The sequence below is a fragment of the Schistocerca nitens genome, chromosome 1, assembly GCF_023898315.1.
Source record: "Schistocerca nitens isolate TAMUIC-IGC-003100 chromosome 1, iqSchNite1.1, whole genome shotgun sequence".
Lineage (NCBI taxonomy): Eukaryota > Metazoa > Arthropoda > Insecta > Orthoptera > Acrididae > Schistocerca > Schistocerca nitens.
Window position 1 is genome coordinate 991,797,430 of NC_064614.1, and position 19,985 is coordinate 991,817,414.

At 39.7% G+C, this 19,985-nt stretch overlaps 1 protein-coding gene across 1 annotated transcript in view; it reads right to left on the reverse strand.

The window, feature by feature from the left end:
- LOC126195217 (negative elongation factor B) overlaps positions 1–13,752 on the reverse strand; it is a 121,107-nt gene extending 107,355 nt beyond the window's left edge. The window contains exons 1-2 of the mRNA XM_049933740.1: positions 13,480–13,752; positions 12,471–12,569 (exon numbers count right to left, since the gene is read on the reverse strand). Coding sequence (XP_049789697.1) covers positions 12,471–12,569; positions 13,480–13,599 — 219 coding nt within the window. The 5' untranslated portion in view covers positions 13,600–13,752. The remainder of the gene's footprint in view (positions 1–12,470; positions 12,570–13,479) is intronic.
- Positions 13,753–19,985: the final 6,233 nt, after the last annotated feature.

The following is a 19,985-nucleotide window of genomic DNA, read 5'->3' on the forward strand; positions in this document are numbered from 1 at the left end:
TCATTGACCCCTACTATATCTAGATTGAGCCTTTGTGTTTCCCTTTTCAGATTTTTTAGCTTCCCTATCATGTTCAAGCTTCTGAAATTCCATGCCCTGACTCATACAACATTATCCTTTCATTGATTATTCAATCTTTTTGTCATGGTCACCTCCCCCTCGGCAGTCCCCTCCCAGAGATCCAAAAGGGGGACTATTCCAGAATCTTTTGCTGATCGAGATATCATCATGACACTGTTTCAATTACAGGCCACATGTCCTGTGGAGACACGTTACGTGTCTTTTGTGCAGTGGTTTCCATTGCCTTCTGCAACCTCATGTCGATGATCATTGCTGATTCTTCCACCTTTAGGGGCCGTTTTCCACCCATAGACAAGAGAGTGTCCTGAATCTCTGTCTGCTCCTCTGCCTTCATTGACAATGCCGTTGGCAGAATGAGGGTGACTTCTTATGCCCGAAGTCTTCGGCTGCCAAAGCTTATTATTAACCAAAATTTAAGCAGTGGTGTGTTCCGAATCCGGGACCAAGTACATTTTGATTATTAATCAAAGATGCTAACTCTAGACCATGGGTACAATTTACTCTTACTGTATACCACTACACAAAAATTAATTTTGGGCCTTTCTGAGGAATCAGGATGCTGACTAACTTCCTAACTTCACCCTCAGTTACATACAAAAATACAGTCTACACTAAGTGCCATTAGGTCCTGCTTATCACAAATCCCAAATGGCCTCAATGCTCAGTTAGTCTGGAATATGAGCAAGATCATGGAATGCCAGTGACTCTAGCGTTGATAGTGGGCTGTAGGGGGAACGCATTATGAGCAGCTGTACAGGATAGTAAATGGCAGCTGGCCAGACTCAAGACATACGCCGGAAATGTGGCATGTGTAGGGAGAAGGACAAAAGATTAGGGTTTAACATTCTATTGACTACGAAGCCATTAGAAATAGTGTCAAGCTCACAGAGTGGATGGGTGGAGAAGGAAATCAGCCATGTCCTTTCAACACGAACCATCCCTGAATTTGTCTAATGCAATTTGGAGAAGAAAAACCTAAAAGTACATTTTTAGACAAGGATTTCACTTGCTGTCCTCCCAAATGAGACCTCAGTGTGCCTTATCACTGTGACATTTTGCCAAGTAATCTGGCTTGTTTGAAATAACCCTGCTGCCTGTTTAATCCCCTCACAGTGTACAGAGTCAATGATTTTTAAACATAATTGCCCTTCTGTGCATCTATACCTGAGCCATAAGCAGAAGAGAGGCTTGTAGAAAGGGAACACCACTGTTCAATCTGTTCCCCATGGCCTAAGTTTGAGACACTACAATAGACTTTTAGAACTTTACATCACTCAGATGCAGCAACCACGTACGCCTTTAGTCCGAAGTGAGACCAAAAAACATCAACAAGTTTTAATAGTTAGATCTGTGAACTTCATTTTGAGTACAGCTGAGTTAAAAATGCAACAGAACAACTAAAATTGACAGCTACACATTTCTTCAACAGAAAATTAAAATGACCTTCTCTAATCATTTACCCATCAATTATAGCTGACAAGCAATTATTGCTGATGCATGAGCAGAATATAGCATGATGCATGAGCAGAATATAGCAAAGTTGTCCCAACAATGAACGTAACTCAGGATTCATAACTGAGATGTAGTACTAATGGTGGCTTAGCAAATATGGTCACTGATCCCTGAAGGATACCTCTCTCTTATTTGAATCTCCCTGGCAGAGAATAACTGACTTGATATCTACAAAAAGACTGATGTCCCCAGGTATCTCATATATGGATTTGTTAAAAGACTTTATGCCTTCTTCTTACCTAAAAATTTCCCTATAAAATATTATCTATACAGAAATATTCCAGAATAAAATGTTCACTTTGCAGCAGTGTGTGCACTGATATGAAACTTACTGGCAGATTAAATCTGGTGCCAGACCAAAACTAGAACTTGGGACCTTTGCCTTTTGCGTGCAAGTGTTCTACCGACTGAGCTTTGGTTTGGTAGGTAGGAGATGAGGTACTGGCAGAAGTAAAGCCATGTGGACAGGGTGTGAATCATGCTTCAGTCGGTAGAGCACTTGCCTGCAAAAGGCAAAGATCCCGAGCCTTGATCTGGCAGTAAGTTTCATAGGAAAGATTGTCATATTGTGACTTCCAGGCACAGTTTGGAGACATTTCTGCTACAGCAAACCAGTTACTGTTGATCTAACACTTTACAGACCCCCTCCTTTCAGTTTTCCATACATTTGTAAATCCACTTGAACAATTAATTGAGTTCAGAAACATTTTCATCATTTCATCTCACTCTCTTTCATTCTTCCTTAGGTCTTTGGTCTCGCAACCCTAATGGCTGTGAGGTTCTCAGCAGGTGACCATCACATAGTTGCATGCTTGTCCTCAATTACAGAGTGACACTGAAGTCGTCCTCAGGAATTCTGAAGATCAGTGGCATAGTGGAATCACACATGTAATGTATCCAGTCGGTTATGGACATTGTCATGGAGTTCAAAGACAGCCAGTGTCCAGTTTGCTCTCATAACCATCAGTTGTGGTAGCTTTCTTATGGGAACTACATTAGCAATGAGATGAATTTACAAGGGGAAGGATGTGGTCACTTGAGAAGAAGTCATCAGCCACTCGCACTGGGCAGCAAATGCAAGCGCAGCAGAGCATACTGCAAAGTAAACGGCTCTGAATGGTCCTGAATGCTGAGTTGCATATTACCACCTGTGCTTAGAAGCCACAGCACTTCTGACATGATCTTGTTCTCAGCAACACAGCCTCTCGAACAGGTCACTTCAGATACCTATAGCACATTACGTGCATTCAGATCTCCTACAAGGTGGAATGTTTGAAGGAGTTGTGTGAGAAAGTCAGAGGGGACTTCTCTATGCTGAGCTATAGTGGAAAGTTAAAAAAAGTTACACAAAGAAATGTTACATGGAAAGTGGATTTTTGCTGTAACTGTTAAAACAGCCATAATCAGAAGAACAGGGAAGGGGTGGTACGTGCCATTCACATAGATGACCACTCCATCTTTAGTCCTGTAACCACTGAGGTCATCCCTTTGGTTGCGCCTATACCCCCTGAGCACAGGGGTGGCAGTTGTTTTAAAACTTGCCTCCTGTAGACACAGGTACATTGCTTAAGTCTTCCCTGTACCAATAGTTTCAATTCCTCTGTATGTGTTCTGGATCTATTCTCATTCCACTGTAGCATAAGGGCCATTTACTACTTAGATTTTTGCCTCCCTTTTCCCCTACTCGAGTTGAAGAATCTAAATAAGAAAGGGAAGGAGTGAGAGGACTTGAAGGTTCACTCAGACAGATTTCAATATGCATTATTGATTCATCATTATCTGATGAAGCAGGTAACTTTGACCTGCTTGTTTTGATCGTTTTCCTGTCATATTATTTGTTATAAATTTTCTGCCCCCCCCCCCCCTCCCCCCTTTTTGACAGTTCTTCCTTTGGCTAAGGTATACTTTTCTTTGACTGTGTTGCAACTTTAAATGCTGACTGGTCAATAACTTACTTCGCTTCACTAGCTGTATTTCCATAAGCATTTGTTTCCACTTTTTTACCAGAGAATACATTGCAAATGTACGGGTCTCAGCATTTGGTATGCATTTAGTCACCTTCAGCTCGTGACTCTTCTCTTACAACTGTACGATAGGGTATTGCCTTCATCACAGTATTTGTTTAACCAAGCAGTTCAAACAGAAGTCAGAATCAGAGCATTTGGTTCCTTCAGTGTGAATGACCATTCTGGATTTCCTCATAAGCTTCTTGACTGTTATAAGATGGTGTGGCCAAATTTGTTACATTAAAATCTCATTGAATTTGAAGTGCATGGTTTTACTTTGAGTCCAATACAACCAGGTTTTATATACTGTGGCAAAACTGGCAAGTCTAACATTAAAATATTTGGCACTATTTTTATTTCCTAAAAGTATCATTCACCTGCCATCTTACCTCACATGCTCCAAAGAGTACTTTGTCTACTTATTCTTACTAAATCTCTACTGTGTCTGCTTAATTACAATACACATTAAGACTCATTTGCTGTAATGAGGAGTGAAGTTCAGGTCCACAATAATGTATTCCTCCAGTTGCACATACAGTATTTCATGATGTCAATAGCTCATTCTGACGTGTCACTGTTTCAACCAGTGATGATCTGTTGCGCAGTCTCTTAACTGATTTCAGTGACCCTGTTAAGTGTTTTTGGTAAGTGGAAGGCTAAAACCTGCTCGAAAGTTCATTCTTTGTGTTTGATGATTTTTAATATATTTTGATATGCTGGAGGTGTCATGTTACAGTAAGTAGCTTCCAATTTGTGTGGTCCATGACCTGAAAGGCTACTCACCCCATTCTCTTTGCTCAATGTGTGATTTTATTGCTGAAAATAATCCATCAAAAATACTATTAGAGACCCCCTCCTCCCCACCCTCAAAAAGTTTCAAGTGGATGCTATCTTGTTCCCATGAGCAGTTACGAAAATGGGAAATGTGAGTCTGTCAGGACAGAGCCTCCCCAGTTATAACAAGCCTAATACAACTACACTATCTGATCAAAAGTATCCAGGCACCTCTGTGTAGTGCAGAATTCAGCACTAGACATCACAAGAGGCTGACCCATCATTTTAGAAGGACGCAGTGAGTATTGTGCTGTCAATAGAGAAGCAATAACTGCAGAATGGGTGTCAGGAGAGCTCAGATACTTCAAACATGGACTAGCCATTGGATGAGTAACAAATTCATGAGGAACATTTCGTGGCTGCGATGTAGAAATTTACATACCCCACTGAAAGTGTCCCCAGCAGAGATCAAGTTGCCATAAAGGAAAGGGGTGTACTAATACATGTCTGTACTCTCTTGATCAGATAGCATACGCTGCAGCAGCTGCCCCCAAAGGGTTGCTCGTTAATAACTGTTTCCCCTTAACAGCCATTGGCACACCTTGGGCTACTATGATCACTGCAGTCTAAACATTTAACTGAAGATCTTCATTCTCAGTGATATGTAAAATTCAACTATCTTGTCATTTGATGTCTGTTGGAGCATTCCCAGAAATTATAGTTATAAGATGACTAGCAATGTAAACTAGTTTTCAGCTTTGGGACCCTGGGTTTGGCAGGGCTGAGCACTCACTAAGGACTGACCACCATTTAACTGCACCCCGGATATACACAGAACTTATAATATGTTATGGACAAAGTGAGTATACTCCTCTAGAATGACCTTCCTTGGTTTAGTATCCATATTTGAAAGCAAAGAGACCTGCACAGCAGATTCAAATGTAACTGAATACTGCCTAACAAAAGCAAAACAAGGCTAAGCAGGGTGGTTGCAAGAAAGTTCAATGACCTCACCAACTGACTTGTCGAAAATTTGAAAACTTTTTGGTACAATGTAAAATTAGTCATTTATTCGTATGCCCACTGATCATAGTGACACCAAAATGGAATACAATAAAATGAAGATGGAATAAATACATTCTGCCTTCATGTCTTATGTTCTAGTACAAACATATGTTTTGGTGTCAAAACAATCCCCTCTGGAAAGCCTGTTTGAACATCATGTAGTCACAGGTATGGAAATGGTAAATGTGGATGGATATATGCTTTCAGCACATGTAAGTAGAGACACTATGGGGAGAGGAGAAGTTGCCATATATGTTAATATACACTCCTGGAAATTGAAATAAGAACACCGTGAATTCATTGTCCCAGGAAGGGGAAACTTTATTGACACAATCCTGGGGTCAGATACATCACATGATCACACTGACAGAACCACAGGCACATAGACACAGGCAACAGAGCATGCACAATGTCGGCACTAGTACAGTGTATATCCACCTTTCGCAGCAATGCAGGCTGCTATTCTCCCATGGAGACGATCGTAGAGATGCTGGATGTAGTCCTGTGGAACGGCTTGCCATGCCATTTCCACCTGGTGCCTCAGTTGGACCAGCGTTCGTGCTGGACGTGCAGACCGCGTGAGACGACGCTTCATCCAGTCCCAAACATGCTCAATGGGGGACAGATCCGGAGATCTTGCTGGCCAGAGTAGTTGACTTACACCTTCTAGAGCACGTTGGGTGGCACGGGATACATGCGGACGTGCATTGTCCTGTTGGAACAGCAAGTTCCCTTGCCAGTCTAGGAATGGTAGAACGATGGGTTCGATGACGGTTTGGATGTACCGTGCACTATTCAGTGTCCCCTCGACGATCACCAGTGGTGTACGGCCAGTGTAGGAGATCGCTCCCCACACCATGATGCCGGGTGTTGGCCCTGTGTGCCTCGGTCGTATGCAGTCCTGATTGTGGCGCTCACCTGCATGGCGCCAAACACGCATACGACCATCATTGGCACCAAGGCAGAAGCGACTCTCATCGCTGAAGACGTCACGTCTCCATTCGTCCCTCCATTCACGCCTGTCGCAACACCACTGGAGGCGGGCTGCACGATGTTGGGGCGTGAGCGGAAGACGGCCTAACGGTGTGCGGGACCGTAGCCCAGCTTCATGGAGACGGTTGCGAATGGTCCTCGCCGATACCCCAGGAGCAACAGTGTCCCTAATTTGCTGGGAAGTGGCGGTGCGGTCCCCTACGGCACTGCGTAGGATCCTACGGTCTTGGCGTGCATCCGTGCGTCGCTGTGGTCCGGTCCCAGGTCGACGGGCACGTGCACCTTCCGCCGACCACTGGCGACAACATCGATGTACTGTGGAGACCTCACGCCCCACGTGTTGAGCAATTCGGCGGTACGTCCACCCGGCCTCCCGCATGCCCACTATACGCCCTCGCTCAAAGTCCGTCAACTGCACATACGGTTCACGTCCACGCTGTCGCGGCATGCTACCAGTGTTAAAGACTGCGATGGAGCTCCGTATGCCACGGCAAACTGGCTGACACTGACGGCGGCGGTGCACAAATGCTGCGCAGCTAGCGCCATTCGACGGCCAACACCGTGGTTCTTGGTGTGTCCGCTGTGCCGTGCGTGTGATCATTGCTTGTACAGCCCTCTCGCAGTGTCCGGAGCAAGTATGGTGGGTCTGACACACCGGTGTCAATGTGTTGTTCTTTCCATTTCCAGGAGTCAGTGTGAAAAATTTGGAAACTAAAAAATTTTGCATAGAGCAACATATAGAAGTGTGTGCATGTGAGTTTAAACTAAATAATGGCACTTTTATAATTGTAGCTATGTATAGGTCCCCATTGGGGAATTTTCAAGTTCTATTTTTGAAAAAACTTGGATTCTTTGCTGTGCTGTCTGTCAGACAGAGGAAAGCAAATTATTGTTTGTGAAGATTTCAATGTAGATTTTCTGAAAAAGTCCGATAGAAAGCTTGACCTTGAAGTTTTACTTGGTTCTTTCAATCTGACATCAGTTATCGATTTTCCTACTCGGGTGGTACAGGAAAGCAGCACATTGATAGATAAATTCAATCAAATAAAAATTTTTCCTGTTATGAATGGTCTGTCTGACCATGACGCACAGCTAGTTACAGTATATGATACAGCTCCATACAGTAATACAAAACAATCCTCCAAAATAGTGCGTTCAATTAACGATTTAACAATTCAAAATTTTAGGGAAAGCTTGCAACAGTTAGACTGGGATGAGGTGTACAGGGAACATGACGCTAATTTAATATTTAACCTATTTCATGATACCTTTGTGAGTATATTTGAAAACAGTTTCCCTAAAAAAATATTCAAATATAACTGTAAGAAACCACGTAAAAAGCCATGGCTTACTAAAGGGATAAAAATATCTTGTAAACAGAAAAGGGAAATGTATCTTATAGCTGGGAGGAGTAATGATCCCATAACAGTGAAACATTATAAAAACTACTGCACTGTATTAAGAAAAGTTATTAAAAAGTTCAGATGTATGTGCAATTCGAAATATTGTTAAAAGGGAAACAGGGAAACCAAGAGCACAGGAAGACTGTATTTCTATCAAACGCAATGAAAATTTGGTTAACAAGAAGTCAGAAATAGAAAACACTTTTAATAATAATTTCTTAACTGTCGTAGAGAAAATAGGATCCAGCTATTCATTACAAAATGTAAGGTAGCATATGGACGAGGCAGTACCTATGCAATTTGATAAAACTGAAATTCAGCCCACCTCTCCCACTGAAATTAGGAAAATAATAAATTCAGTCAAAATTAAAAGCTCACATGGAATTGATGGCACTTCCAACAGAGTACTAAAAGCTTGTTCCCAACTAATAAGTAGCATTCTCAGCCACATACGTAGTAGCTCACTGAAACAGGTCATTTTTCCATATAGACTGAAATACACCATTGTTAAACCATTGCATAAAAAAGGAGATAGATCTGATGCTAACAACTACTGTCCAGTCTCACTTCTGACAGCTTTATCCAAAATTCTTGAAAAAGTATTGTATTCAAGAATAGCATCACATATTTGTAAAACAAAGGCTTTTGATTGTGTGGAAAAACAGCAGAGTCCTCTAACTGGGGAGGTATCAAGAATGATGTCCCACAGGATTCAGTCTTGGGACACTTATTATTCTATACATACATTAACGACTTGCCACTCTATATTCATGAAGATGCAAAGCTACTTCTTTTTGCCAATGATACAAGTGTAGTAATCACACCCAACAAGTAAGAATCAGCTGAGGAAATTGCAAATAATGTCTTTCAGAAAATTATTAAGTGGTTCTCTGCAAATAGACTCTCACTAAATTCTGAGAAAACACAGTTTATACAATTCTGTACAGTAAGTGGCATAACACGATAGATAAATATAAACTACGAACAGAAGTCTGTTGCTAAGGCAGAATACTCAAAATTTTTGGGTGTGTGCATTGATGAGAAATTGAATTGGAAGAAACACGTTGATGATCTGCTGAAACGGTTAGGTTCAGCTACTTATGCTATTAGGGTTATTGCAAATTTTGGTGCTAAACATATCAGTAAACTAGCCCACTATGCCTATTTTCATTCACTGCTTTCATATGGCATCATATTTTCAGGCAATTTGTCATTAGGGAGAAAGTATTCATTGCACAAAAGCATGTAATCAGAATAATAGCTGGAGCCCACACAAGATCACCTTGCAGACATTTATTTAAGGAATTCAGGATATTCACAGTACCTACGCAATACATATATTCACTTATGAAATTTGTCATTAATAACCCATCTCAATTCAAAAATAACAGTGAAGTGCTTAGGTACAACACAAGAAAGGATGATCTTCACTATTCTGGATTAAATCTCAGTTTGGTACAGAAAGGGGTGAATTATGCTGCCACAAAAATTTTTGCTCATTTGCCAAATAGTATTAAAAGTCTGACAGATAGCCAACCAACATTTAAAACCAAATTTCAAAAAATTTCTAAATTACAACTCCTTCTACTCAATAGATGAATTATTAGATATGAAGTAGTAACTGTAAAAAAATTAATTATTTTGTGTAAAGAAAACTTATTTTAAAGTGACACGTTCCACATCATTACGAAATGTATTCATGATCTATGGAACAAGGGTTAATACATGTATGTATGTATTTAAATAAGAGTGATTCTGCAAGCATCAATTGTTTGACTTTTCAACTGATCTACTCATTCACAAGCTTCAGAAGGTTTCAGACACCAGGGCCATGGCTGATACCATGTTTCTTTGGCTTCTGTAAAGTTTTTGGAAGAATTCAGCACAGTTCCCAGTAAACAAAATAAGTTATTATCGAATGTTAGAACAGGTATGTGGGTCAGCTGAAGACTTACCAAGTACCAGAACCCATTTAACATTGTTCTTGAAGTGGTCACATTACCAAAAGCAAAAGTGGTGGTATCTTTTACAGCTCAAAGAAGTGTGATAGACCACTACTGTTCATAATATATACAAACAACCTAGCATACATTGTTTTCAGCACTCTAAGCCTATTTACAGATAGTGGAGTTATATATTGGGAGGTTTGCATTGTCGGAAACATTAAGAAATTCAGGGAGACTTGAAGCTGATCAACATTTGTTGCAAAGACTGGCAGCTGAACTTCAGTGTGATTAAATATAAGGAAACATATGAAAATGGACAAAAAAATTTACTATTGTTTGACTACAATATCATTGTTCTTAGTTGGAATCACCATATAAATCTGGCTATGGTGAAGGCGGATGACAAGTTGAGAATTATCAGATGAATTATAAGGAAGTATAACTCATCCATGAAGGAAATCACTTGTTAAAGCCTCATTCATGACCAATTTCTGAATACTGTACATCAGCACTGACAATTTTTCTTCCTCTGCTATAAATGTAAACAGAACAGGAAGGGGGAGGGAGACATGATCCCAATACACTACCCACGCATCTACCTTCTGCCGCACACTATACAAAAGCTGGAGGAGTACAAATGAAGATATACAATAAATCCATGGTTTGCGAGGTCCAAACTGATTACAATTTACAGAAAAAAGAGCATTATAGCAGAAAGAATTGGGGAAGACATTGAGTTGTAGACAGGCACAATGAAAAGACTGCTATAAATTTAAGCTTTCAGACAAAAGGGCTTCTTCCAATGCAGAAAACACACACACACACATTATCAAACTCCCAACTCACACAAGTGACTATTGTCTCTGGCCACTGTGGCAAACTCCAATCAGAGTGGCCAGAGACAATGGTCATATATTTGTGACTTGTGCTTATGAGAATGTCCCCCCCCCCCCTTCCGCTACATTGGAAGAAGGCCTTGTGGTGAAAACCTTAAATGTGTGGCAGTCTTTTCATTGTGCCTGTCTGTGAATCAACATCTCCTTTACGTGGTGAACAGCAATGTATCATTTTCATAATTGTTGTCATTGCATCCTGGACTTCCAATTGTTTGAAAAAATTAGAAAAGTGACATTTGAATAAAAACTGTATCACTGCTTATAATATCACTACTTAGTCAACATTTTTGGGGTCAACCAAAAGTTTTGATTCCACCCATCTGCTTAACCTGTGACATAACTGTGTCGTGTGTCTTCATGATAATGCGGGTTGTGTTTGCAGATGGTGTGATGTAGTATTTTGTGGCACTCTCCCGTGTTGGATGTTTATGTTTCAAAGTTGTTTGTTAGGTACCTTAACGAGACAGTTGACATTGTTAGCTGAGTGTTTAAGGTTGTCATTGGAAGAGTACATCATAGTTTGCTAGTGATTTTCGTTTTTGTTGGTACTTAATAGGAAAGCAAAATTTACAAGCAGGTCTTTGCTTGTTGCAATGGACAAATATATGCTGCCTGTGATCAAGTTCCTAGAGTTAACTTGGGCTGATTACAAACGACTTTTTTTGTCTTTCAGAGAGAGAGAGAGAGAGAGAGAGAGAGAAGGAGAGGGGAGAGGAAAAAGCGGTGGTGGGGGGGGGGGGGTGTTGCACAGCCGCAATTTGCATGTCAGTGGCTGTTGTTGGTTATTATTTTTATGTGGATTTAATAAAACAACGGAAACATCAGGTAAGAATATAAGACACTCACATTTAGCTTTCGGCCTTTGTCAGTAAAGAGAGTGTGAGCATGTGAGGTGTACTTGCTTTTTGTGTGTGTGTGTGTGTGTGTGTGTGTGTGTGTGTGTGTGCGCGCGCGCGCTAACAAAGGCTGTCACCAAAAGCTATATGTGAGTGTCTTTTAGTCGTGTCTGTCTGCAACTTGACTTTTCACAAATTTCTGGTTTTTTCATGTCAGTGTTTGGTAATCGTGTTGGATTGTAGGTGGTAGGTATCATGGATATTGGTTTACCATCGTCAGTTAAGATACATTTTTGATATGTGAGTGACTTTTGGTTTGTTGTAATGTAGATTTCATAGTAGATAGATAGCACAAGCGAAGATGTGGACAACAGATTTGATGATTTGCGTGTGGTGTTTTTTGGTACTCCGGCTTTGTTTTACCTGCCATATAGATCAAGTCAAATTTGTGATATCAGTTTCTGGAGCTGTGTGTGGGTTTATACAATCAATGACACTGTATGAACTACATAGGTAATGTGAAATTTGAAGTACCAGGTTTTTAAATTGTATGTGGGTTACTTGTATTGACAGCTTCACTTGAGCGAAATTTATGATGCAATTGGTTTTCATTTTTGCATGTTTTGGTTGTGTTGAATGTCGAGAATTTTCTGTGTTTAATTTGTGGGGTAATATTTGTTTTTGGAGAGTGTCTTTATTTTTATTGTCGTATATTTAGTCTGACTCCATCCAAAAAGCCTCTGCTTTCCACGGTTATCCTGTTAGCTTAATTTTACTGCTGGAGTTAAATATTTCGTGAGTTAAATGTTTATTCATGGGTGTAATGAGTGATGTCGTGATCCCATACTGTATATGCTTGAAATAGGGGTGACTACTACCGTGATAATGTCAGACGTTAAAACAGACAGGTGGAATCACATCTAACCATATGTCACTTCTCTGTCTTTGAATAACATACCTCTAAAACAGACTGATGAAAATCCAATCTCCTCATGCCATGCAAATCCAATAAGGGTAATATTGGACGTAGCGATGGTAGCAAAATTCCATTTTCCAGCTGAAAAACATAAAATATGTGATGTAAAGTACACAACGAAAGAAACCAATATATAAGACTGTTAAAAATCAGTATTTATCTCTCTCATGACATCCTCCACAGCATTTCAGCCTAATAATAATACTACCACATATCATGGAAACAGAATATGAATGTTTGAAGTAAAATTGTCATGACATGTCCAATCTTTCAACAGTTACTTCACGATATTTATAAACAAATAAACTTTCCAATCTTTGAGTATCTTGTATAACTGGTGTTCTGCATTAACTGAAAACTATATGTCAGAATAAACAAAAAAGGAAAAACTTTTCTTCTAAACCGAATTTTGGGACCCATACTGCTTTACTGATCTGTAAGTATGTGAATATTTGCACTTTTCTTGTTGTAGATCTAACCGGTTCAGTTTATACAATTATACAAACATGTCCGAATATGATAAGGATAACTTACGCCCATCTTAGTGTAACTACATACAGACTCAAAACGAAGCATTACAGCGTGAAGCAACAAATTATAAACATTTAGTTTCCTTATATGTACTTTACAGATAAATATCAAGGCACATTAATGAGCGAATTAAGTGCTACCTGCAGTACTAGAAACGATTACTACTGTCAATAACATTACTGATGGTATATGGGTTCACTCTTTTCGTAATCACAAAAATCCATCATTTTGGCACCAATGCCACGCTGTCTATTCATACAGGCAACGCGAGTGCGTTTCTTGAATTCCCAAATGACTACGGTGGCGTACCACCGAAGAACGTTGGTCAAAAAGTGGTACCAGAGAGGCGCATAACAATGTAATCCCAATTCCATTAATTGCCACAGATCAATGCATGTGTTTAATGGTTCCCTCCAGCATATGATAATACCAAACAATACTTCGCTATACAGAGGCTTACCTGGAATTCCTCTATTGCTTTTAATGGGTCGGTGCAACTGGTAAGAGCGTCGCGCAAGAAACTCTGGCCTGGAACACCAACATCTTCCAAGCCCGTTCCTGGCAATTTAGAGGCGGTCATTTTACCAAAGTTACTTCTTGCTTTATCACTTAAGTGTTGACTACAGACATGATTAAATTGTTCCTTCACTAATTATTTGTACACAAACGCCATACAATTCAAATGGGCTACACCATTGCGTTGTTTACAAAACAATCAGAGATATTGTTGTTGTTTTGGCCATCAGTCCAGAGTCTGGTTTGATGCAACTCTCCGTGTCACACTATCCTGTGCAAGCGTCTTCATCTCCGAATAACTACTGCAACCTACATCCTTCTGAATCTGCTTAGTGTGTTTATCTCTTGGTGTCCCTCTAAGATTTTTACCCCTACGCTTCCCTCTAACACTAAATCGGTGATCCCTTAATGCCTCAGAACTTGTCCTACCAACCGATCCCTACTTCTAGTCAAGTTGTGCCACAAATTCTACCTTTTCCAAATTCTATTCGGCGGCCCCTCATTAGTTACGTGATCTATTCACGTTATCTTTAACATTCTTCTAGGCTCTTATAACTGCCATCTGGTCTCTGTACAAATTGTAAATAGCTTTTCGCTCCCTGTACGTTCCCCTGCCACCTACAGTATTCTTCTTGTCTAAACCAGTTCACTTCCGTACATGTCTCTACCCCATACAAAAACTTTTTTCAAAATGTCTTCCTGACCTTTAAATCTTTACTCGATCTTAACAAAATTTTCTTCTTCAGAAAAGCTTTCCTAGCCACAGCGAGTCTATATTTTATTTCCCTCCTACTTCGACACTCATCAGTTTATTTTGCTTCCCAATTAGCAAAACTCAGTTATTACTTTAAGTGTATCGTTTCATAATCTAATTCTCTCAGCACCACCTGATTTAATTTGACTACATTCCATTATCCTTATTTTGCTTTTGTTGATATTCATCTTATATCCTCCTTTCACGACACTGTAAATTCCGTTTAACTGCTTTTCCAGGTCTTTTGCTGTCTGTGACAGAATTACAATGTCGTCGGCAAACCTCAAAGTTTTTATTACTTCTCCATGGATTTTAATTCCTACTCAAAAATTTTCTTCTGTTTCCTTTACTGCTTGCTCAATGTACATATTGAATAACATCAGAGATAGGCTACAACCCTGCCTTTCGTGCCCCTAAACTCTTATAACTGCCATCCACTTTCTGTACAAACTACAAATAGCCTTTCGCTCCCTGTATTTTACCCCTGCCACAATCAGAATTTGAAAGAGAGTATTCCAGACAACATTGTCAAAAGCTTTCTCTAAGTCTACAAATGCTAGAAACGTAGGTTTGCCTTTCCATAACCTATCTTGTAAGATGAGTCGTAGGGTCAGTACTGCTTTGCGTGCAACATTTCTACAGAATCCAAACTGATCTTCCCCGATGTCGGCTTCTACCAATTTTTCATCCGTCTGTAAAGAATTCGTGTTAGTATTTTGCAACAGTGACTTATTAACCTGATAGCTGGGTAATTTTCACACCTGTGAGCACCTGCGTTCTTTGGGGTTGGAATTATTGTATTCTTCTTGAAGTCTTCATCTATGGCCTCTTCCATTTCTATAATATGGCTCTCAAGTACATTGTCCTTGTCTAGACTCCCTGTATACTCCTTCCCTTTCTGCTTTCCCTTTGGATGTAACTTCGCTTCAGCTATACAAAACAATATTTGTAGGCACATCGGTTGAGTTCAAATTAGTAAAAACAGCAGTGTTCAACTTGGATATATCCACCAAGCGTCCCTTCAGTGCACTTCTAGTGACGACAAATGGATGTGGATCAGACCACAAAGCAAGACTGCCTCGCCGCGCCATCGCCAATGTAAGGATGTAGAATCATGTATCACTAGCGGTAAGATAGTAACTGCCTACAGGAAAATTAAAGAGACCTTTCGAGAAAAGAGAACCGCCTGTATGAATATCAAGCGCTCAGATGGAAACCTCATCTTAAGCAAATCTTTGCAGGCAGTATCTATCTTACCGCTAGTGATACATGATTCTACATCCTTACATTGGCGATGGCGTGGCGAGGCAGTCATGCTTTGTGGTCTGATCCACATCCATCTGTCGTCACTAGAAGTTCAATGAAGGGACGCTTTGTGGATATGTCCAAGTGGCACACTGCTGTTTTTATTAATTTGAAGTCAACCGATGTGCCTACAAATGTTGTTTTATATAGCTGAAGTGAAGTTACATCCAACTCTGTAAACAGTTTCTCAGTAAAACTTTTACTTTTCAAGTAAAAAATTAAAAACCTCTGTTTTGGCATTTGTAGGTGCTCTTCGCTATGTAGAATTTCTCATTCTATTCTTAAGAAAAGATTTGGCAAAAAAAGATTTTCTCTAACCTTATAATCACACATCACAGTTTGGTAATGACCTGGTTTTCTTTTCGTTATTGCCTACAGTTATCAAGATACTTGCGAAATAAATAAACTACCAGGTGTAGTTTGAAAAGTTTACAGTTAAGAATGTAGTCCCTGGCCAGTTTATGTTTTGTGTCTTTTGTTTGCTGTGTACGAAATATAGCTACTGTGACATATCGAAATTGTATTTATCTTTCCAGTACCGAGTAAATAAATGATATTTTGACGTCTGGCCATGACGAACTACGACGCGAAATACTCAACGTTATGGCTGCAAACTATGTGGATTAGTGGCTCATGTTTCTTTTTTGTATGTGGTTTATGAAGTCACATTCGAAGTTAATATTGTATTAAGAGTTATTTTCATTTTAAAACTAGAGGTAAACAATCGCAGACCCAGTGAGAGAGTTAGTTGTATACTGCATATGTAAATTTTTCTTATCTACACTAACAATTTCACTCACGAAACCGTCAATAACTATTTCCGCTCAGCTACTGTCGAAAAAATAGCGTATGACCCAGCGAGCAATGCATGAGGAAATAGAATTTTGCTATTGATATAACTAAAGCTTTCTGTGTGTGTATGTTTTCTGCATACATATTTGCTTAACTGTTTTATGCTTACATACTTCGGCTTTCTTGATTCAGGCAGTGTATATGAGGTGAAACGCTGTTTTGCGTATTTTGGTAACAGTTATTACTTACGTTATCTTTCAAAAAATAGCACTGTGTTTTTTATTTTCCTGCATTAATGTCTGCCTGCATAGCCAAGTGCGAGCACTGTATTTCAGCATGTTCGGTCAAAGAGCTGGTGGCCCTCAGAAATAAAAATAATTAGCGAAGAAATCAACGATCAGCTTGAAAGGATGTCATGTAACGTCCGCCCAGGCCACATGCAACGAACAATACCAAACAAAATGAACAGAAGTAAAAAGAAAAAAAAAAGGTGGTAACGTCTCTGCCTACCATGCAGCGAGCCTAGGTTCGATTCCCGGCCGGATTGGAGATTTTCTCCGCTTGTGTTGTACTCATCATAATCTCATCTCCACCTACACGCAAGTCACCCAGTGTGGCGCCTCTTGCGATAACACTTGCAACCCGGCAGCTGAACATCCCCAAAAGGGGCCTCCTGGCCAACAATGTCACATGATCATTTCTTTTCCTGCATTAGCAACTTTGGATCCGAGCAGTTACAACGTCATGCTGCTGAAACACTTTGGTTTTTCTGTGTTACTTATTACAGAAATACAAAACTTATTCTGAGAAAATACAACAGCAGACGGCAAAATCCACAACGTTTACTGCAATACAAATGTGCACAAACAGCAACAGAAGACACAGAAAAATTTAACACTGTTCCTATTGCAATCACACTAAACATATACAGTCAGCATTATATTTTCTGTCTTTAATCAAGGGGGTTTTGACAGACAGACGTGCAATCATACTATTCACTTGGTAATTGCTCACAGGAATTCCGTTATTCAGCTGTAGTATACTGTCGTGTATCAAGTAAGGCGTTCTTGTTGGCACTTTTTACTGGCAAAATTTAATTGCAGATGATAGGGAAAACTGTAAGTTTATCTAGCGGCAGATTTCATTTCCCAGCACCTCTCAGCTTCTTTTTAATGCTTTGACGAATCCATGGTTGCTGTGTAAATGCCTTTTCCATCCCCTTAGTGTAAGCAGTGTTATCAGACGAAATGTTTCGCCAGAAACGACCCTTTGTGCAACCTGTGGTCTAGTGTGCTAAGATGCCTGAAATCCTTTGGTTCCATCTTGCACAAAAGGAATCTGTTGTCCTTGCAGTTGCTCATGACTGGAATTGAGTTTTCTTGGTGAAAAAATATTTTGTTCCTCTCTATAAGGGCAAAATCTCTATCACTATACCCTGTAACGAGGAATTTCTGGTCTACAGCAATGAAATATTTACAGATGATCAGATTTGAGAAAAGCATCATATTATTTTGAACATTTCTCACAAAATCACAATTATTAGTCTTACATTCAAATGAAAATCTCATGAAAAATGGGAATTTGGAGCAAATTATTCCAGTTTCGTTGCGTTTCTGTGAATAATGTCCTTCACTTTGTTTAACGCAATATGGAAACACTTTTGAGACATTCTGCCAAACGTCTGGAAACGTTTGAGATACATATTCAATTATTTCATTACATCGAATGTGCCATATTTCTTCTCTGTTTTCAATCATATAGCATGTACCCTGTCTTCTTAGCTGAACAACATTTGTTGCTGTTGTTTTTGTTGTTGTTGTTGTTGTTGTGGGCTTCAGTCCAAAGATTGATATAATGCAGCTGTCCAAGCTACTCTAGCCTGAACAAGACTATTCGTCTCTGAGTAATTACTGAAACATACATCCCTCTGAATCTGGTTACTGCATAAATCTCTTGGTCTCTCTCTACGACAACAAATCTCTCTTCTTTGGAAATGCTTTTCTTATTATTGACAGTCTGCATTTTATATCATCTCTACTTCGGCCATTGTCAGTTATTTTGCTGCCCAAATAAGAAAACTTACCTATTACTTTGTCTCGTTTCTTAATTTAATTTTATTAGTTTCATCTGATTTAATTTGACTACATTCCATTGATGCTCACCTCATATCATCTTCTCAAGTCCCTGTCCTTTCTGTTCATCTGCTCTTCCAGTCCTTTGCTGTCTCTGACAGAATTACAGTGTCAGCGGCAAACCTCAAAGCTTTCCTCTCTTCTTCCCGGACTTTAATTCGTGCTCCAGTTTTTGCTATTGTTTCCTTTACTCCTTGCACAATGAACGAATTGAATAACATAGGGGATAGGTTACAAACCTGTCTCACTCCCATCTCAACCACTGCTTTCTTGCCCCTCGTATCTTATAACTGCAGTCTGGTTTCTGTACAAGTTGTAAATAGCCTTTTGCTCCCTGTATTTTATCCTTGCTACACTCAGAATTGCAAAGAGCATATTCCAATCAATATTGCCAAACGTTTTCTCTCAGTCGACAAACAGAATTGCCTAGCATATTCCTACGTTTCTTCAGAATCCAATCTGATCTTCCCAAAGGGTGGCTTCTACCAATTTTTCCATTCTTCTGTGAAGAAATTGTGTTAGTATTTTGAAACTAGTTAGTATTTTAAACTAATATTTCGGTGATGTTCACAACTGTCAGCACTAGCTTTCTTTGAAATTGGAATTATTATATTCTTTTTGAAGCCTGAGGGTATGTCGCCTGTTTTATAGATCTTGCTCACCAGATGGAACAGTTCTGTCATGGCTGGTTCTCTCAAGGCTATCAGTAGTATTAATGGAATGTCTTCTGTTCTGAGGCCCTTATTTTGACTTATGTCTTTCATTGCTCTCTCAAATTCTTCTCACAGTACCATATATAACATCTCATTTTCGTCTGCATCCATTTCCCTCTCTATAATATTGCCTTCAAGGTTATCTCCATTGTACATACGCTCTATATACTCTTTCTACATTTCAGTTTTCTCTTCTGTGCTTAGGACTGGTTTTCCATCTGAGCTGTTGATATTCATACAGCCACTTCTCTTGTCCCCAAAGGCCTCCTTAATTTTCCTGTGGGCAGTATCTATCTTTCCCCTAGAGCAATATGTTTCTAAATCCTTACATTTGACCTCTAGCCATTCCTGCTCAGCCATTTTGCACTTCCTGTCCATCTCATTTTTTAAGCGTTTGTATCCCCTTCCACTTGCTTCATTTTTTATATTTTGTCCTTTCATCAGTCAAACGCAATACATCTTGTGTTATCGAAGGATTTCTACTAGGCTTTCTCTTTTTACCTATTTGATCCCGTGCTGCCTTCACTATTTCATCTCTTAAACCTACTCATTTGTCTTCTACTACATTCCTTTCCCCTGTTCTAGTCAATCATACCCTAATGCTCCCTCTGAAACTCTCTATAACCTCTGGTTCTTTCAGTTTATCCAGGTCCCACCTCCATAATTTCCTACCGTTTTGCTATTTCTTCATTTTTAATCTAACGTTCACAACCAATAAATTGTGGTCAGAGTCCACATCTGTCCCTGAAAATGT